Source organism: Emiliania huxleyi (assembly GCF_000372725.1).
Source record: "Emiliania huxleyi CCMP1516 chromosome Unknown EMIHUscaffold_152, whole genome shotgun sequence".
Taxonomy (NCBI): Eukaryota; Haptophyta; order Isochrysidales; family Noelaerhabdaceae; genus Emiliania; species Emiliania huxleyi.
This window is the reverse complement of record NW_005201069.1, coordinates 281530-285126: the sequence shown is the minus strand read 5'-3', so window position 1 is coordinate 285126 and position 3597 is coordinate 281530. Positions and strand designations below refer to the sequence as shown.

The window sequence follows — 3597 nt, the reverse complement described above, 5'->3', positions numbered from 1 at the left end:
TCGCCGCCGCCGCGCCGCCGCCGCTGCCGCCCGCCGCTGCCGCCAAGCCGCCGCCGAAGCTCGTCGCGCTGCCCTCGCCGCGGCCGTCGCGCTCGTCGTGGCTCTTTGGCTTCGCGCTGCTTGCCCTGCTCGCGTCGCTCGCGGTGGGGAAGTGGATGGCGGTGCCGCAGCAGAGCGGCGCCGTGCAGTGCAGCTTCGGGCTGCAGGGCTGCGCCGCGGCGGCCGACGGGCCCCGCGGCGATTGCGCGGTGACATGGTCGCCGCTGCCGCAGTGTGTACCAAAGCAGTAGGACGCGCGCTCGACGGGCCTCGGCCTCGTGCGCTGCCGGCGGCCCGGCGGGCACGGGGCGGGCGGCGGCGCTCCTCAGCAGCGGGCGGGACTCCTCTGGCGCGCACGACGCAGCCGCGCTTCCGCGCGCCTCTCGACAACGACGATAGCATACCATGACAGGAGCGTGCGGGCCGCCGGAGAATACAGGGAGGACGGGGTGGAGGGAGACGGGGCGGGGGGGCTGGAGCGTGCGGCCGCGCGTGCGGTGCTCCTGTCACGAACGTGGGTGGTCGTGGCAGCGAGACGCACGGTCGCGCTGGACCCGATCGCGAAAGCCCTCGAACCGGGGTAGATATCTGTGTGCCGTGCGCGGGGCATTTCGCCTGTCGTCCGACGTTCTGTCTCCGGCACATTACGGTGTCGTCGTCGTTCCGCGAGAGCCATCCGGACGCCCCCCCATCACTGTACTCTTTCCTTAACTTAATTTCGAAAGTGTTTGAACATCGTCAGGGTTTTGACAGCTTTTCAGAGGCGCCTGCGGGCCTGGTGCACGACTCCTCCTGCGCGCTGCGGTCGGGCTGACGGCTGTCTCCCGCACCTCCCGGGACACCGGGTCTGTCGGTCCCTCCGCCGCGGCGGCGGACAGCGCCGGACACACACTTCCCGGGACCGCCTGGCAGGCGGCACTCGCGCCACCCCCGCGGCCGCGGCCGCGCCCCACGTCGCTAGAGATCCTGCGTCTCTCGACTCTCTCTCGATGAGTCGGTCGTCTTGCGATCTCCATCTCGAGCCCGCGCGCCGCGCGCCGCTTCTCCCCGCACACAACCACCGAATCACTGGTCCAACTCTGCCGACGGAGCGCTTTCCGGCACGGTAGCTTCGCCTTTCTCTTCTGGCGGTGGCGCACTCTCGAGGGACTTGAGCTTGCCGCCCGAGAAGACGCAGCCGAGGCAGCAGCCGCAGTCGCCCGAGGCTCCCTGCAGCAAGCTCGAGCTCGGGTCTTCGAGCCCGAGCGCCTCCCTCTGGCGAGCAAGCTTCGCGTCGTAGTTGCGCCTCCGCCGCTCTGACCGCAGCGTCTCCCACGCAGCCTGCACCCGCAGGAAGTCGCCCTCCACCGCCGTCGAGCCGCCGCCCCCCTTCCCAGCCCTCTTTGGCGAGGATGTCTTGTCGGGATGGAGGCGTCTCGCCGCTGCGAGATAGGCCGTGCGGATCTCAGCCGTAGTGGCTTGCGGGGACACGTCCAGAACGGCGTAGTAGTCATCCACCGGCGGCTTGTTCCGCTGACGGTGGCGGTGCCAGGCGAGCAGGACGCAGGCGAGGAGCACTCCCACCACGAGAGGGATGGCGGCTCCACTGAGCGCGGCTGCGAGCGGCGACCTGCGAGCTGCCAACGCCTCGAACGGGCGGGCAGGAGGCGGACATGGGGAAGGCGGTGCTAGCGGAGGCGGCGGCAGCGCCGGTGGCGGTCTCGGCGGGGCTCGGTTTGTGCAGCAACAGAGGTGGTCGAGAGACGACTCCAGGGCGGTGACGCACGCGCCGCTGGCGCACCCGACTTGGCGCCAGAGGCGAGCGCACTGCTGATCAACGTTCTGCTGGTCCGGCGGCACGCGTTTTGGTCGGGACGAGCCTCGCTTTGACATCCAGGTGCCCCGCGGCGAGCTGTCCAGGCGGCGGTCGATTATTATGGCGTCTTGGTGAGGAACGAAAAACAAAAAGAAAAAGCTGGCAACACGGCTGTCCTTCTTCTCACCCCTTGTTTGGTGTGTCCGTTTTATTTATTTATTGGTCACACGGCCAGAGGCTGAGAGGGGGCGGGGGGGGCCGGTGGCGTGGATAGAGGGTGGCGTGCGATCGCCCATTCCCATGACGAGAGAATCGAAACACAAAATGTACTCGCTCTCCTTTATGTCCCACCATGCAGAGCGCATCTCTCTCTCTGTTGTGCGAGGCGTGAACCGCGCCATTCGCTCTCACCTGGCAACCCTGTCTGCACGTCTCGCGCGCGCGTGAACAGGGCTACGGCTGGCCGGCGCGGCTTGCTAGGATGTGCGGCTTTGCCTCGGGGCGGAGCGCGCCTCTGTAGGAGCGCTGCTTGCGCTCAAGGTAGTGCTCAAGGGTTGTTCTTATGAGGAAATAAAAAAATGCCGCAATGAACGAACTGTCACGTCTCGTCCTACGTCCTTCCAAAACCTGCTCGTGCAGGTGGGGACCCTGTCCTCCTCCCCTATCCCTCGTTTGGGTTGCTGTTTTCTTTCTTTCTTTTTGCACGTCTCGCGAGCGCGTGAACAGGGCACACGGCCAGAGGCTGAGAGGGGGCGGGGGGCCGGTGGCGTGGATAGGAGGGTGGCGTGCGATCGCCATTCCCATGACGAGAGAATCGATCGAGAGAGATTTGAAACCCAACAAAAGAAATCAATGTATACAATGTCAATGAGTATCGCAAGAGCCTAGAGAAACAAAAACAGACGACCACGGCCGCGGGCACGCTGGGCTCGATCCGAAAGCACGGATTTGGCGGACGTTCTTGGCTTCAATTTTACGGATGTCTTGGCACCAGCTGAAGGCTTGCCCCCGTCCACGCACCACGGCCGACATCGTCGGATTTGCGCACGGTATTCGGATTTTGCTATTTGCTCGTGTGGGGCTATATTGCAGATTTGTCAATGGTACCGCGTCTGCGGACGCGGGCGCCTTGCGGGCAGAGCCCTTAGCCACCCTTTATACCTTGCGCGGTCAAAACCTGAGCCAGGCGGTTAGAGCTGGGCTGATGGCGCTGCTCATGCCGCCAGAAAGAACATGCCGCTACTGTGATGAGCGCGCCCGCAGCGCCTGTCAAAGCAGTCACGCGGTCACTATATGCAGATTCAATTCATTGCAACACGCAAATCTCCGCGCGGCGAGATGCGCGGGAATAAGTAAATGGACAAAAGGGATGGATCATGCCTCAATCAACGTACAACGAACGATAAATAAAGAGAGAGTTTTTGTTAAATATGGTCCGACACATCTAACTGATCGGACGGACGGAAACAGCCCCCCCTCTTATGGCTGATCCTGGGCATGGCCTCTCTGGGGGTGAGCTGGGTCGGCCTCCTCCGGGTCTGCAACTCGCACGGCGGGTCCGCGTCCGGGCAAGCATGGAGCAGGCGCACATCGCTTCCAGGGAGGGGGGCGCACTTCTCTGCACGCCCCACCCCCGCCCTAGCATGTGGTGAAGGGGCTGGGGGGGTCGGGACCCCCCCCCCTAGCCTTCGGCGGGTCCTCTGGCCGGTGCCTTCCTGTCTGCCTTGCGGCTTCTGTTTGCTCCCGGCTCGCCCTCCCGCTGC

General features: G+C 64.9%; 1 protein-coding gene across 1 annotated transcript in view; it reads right to left on the bottom strand.

Annotated features, from left to right (window-relative positions):
• Positions 1 to 1104: 1104 nt before the first annotated feature.
• EMIHUDRAFT_111499 (hypothetical protein) overlaps positions 1105 to 3597 on the bottom strand; it is a gene marked incomplete at both ends in the record, with an annotated part of 2894 nt that continues 401 nt past the window's right edge. Inside the window, one exon of the mRNA XM_005786343.1 lies at positions 1105 to 1665. Coding sequence (XP_005786400.1) covers positions 1105 to 1665 — 561 coding nt within the window. The remainder of the gene's footprint in view (positions 1666 to 3597) is intronic.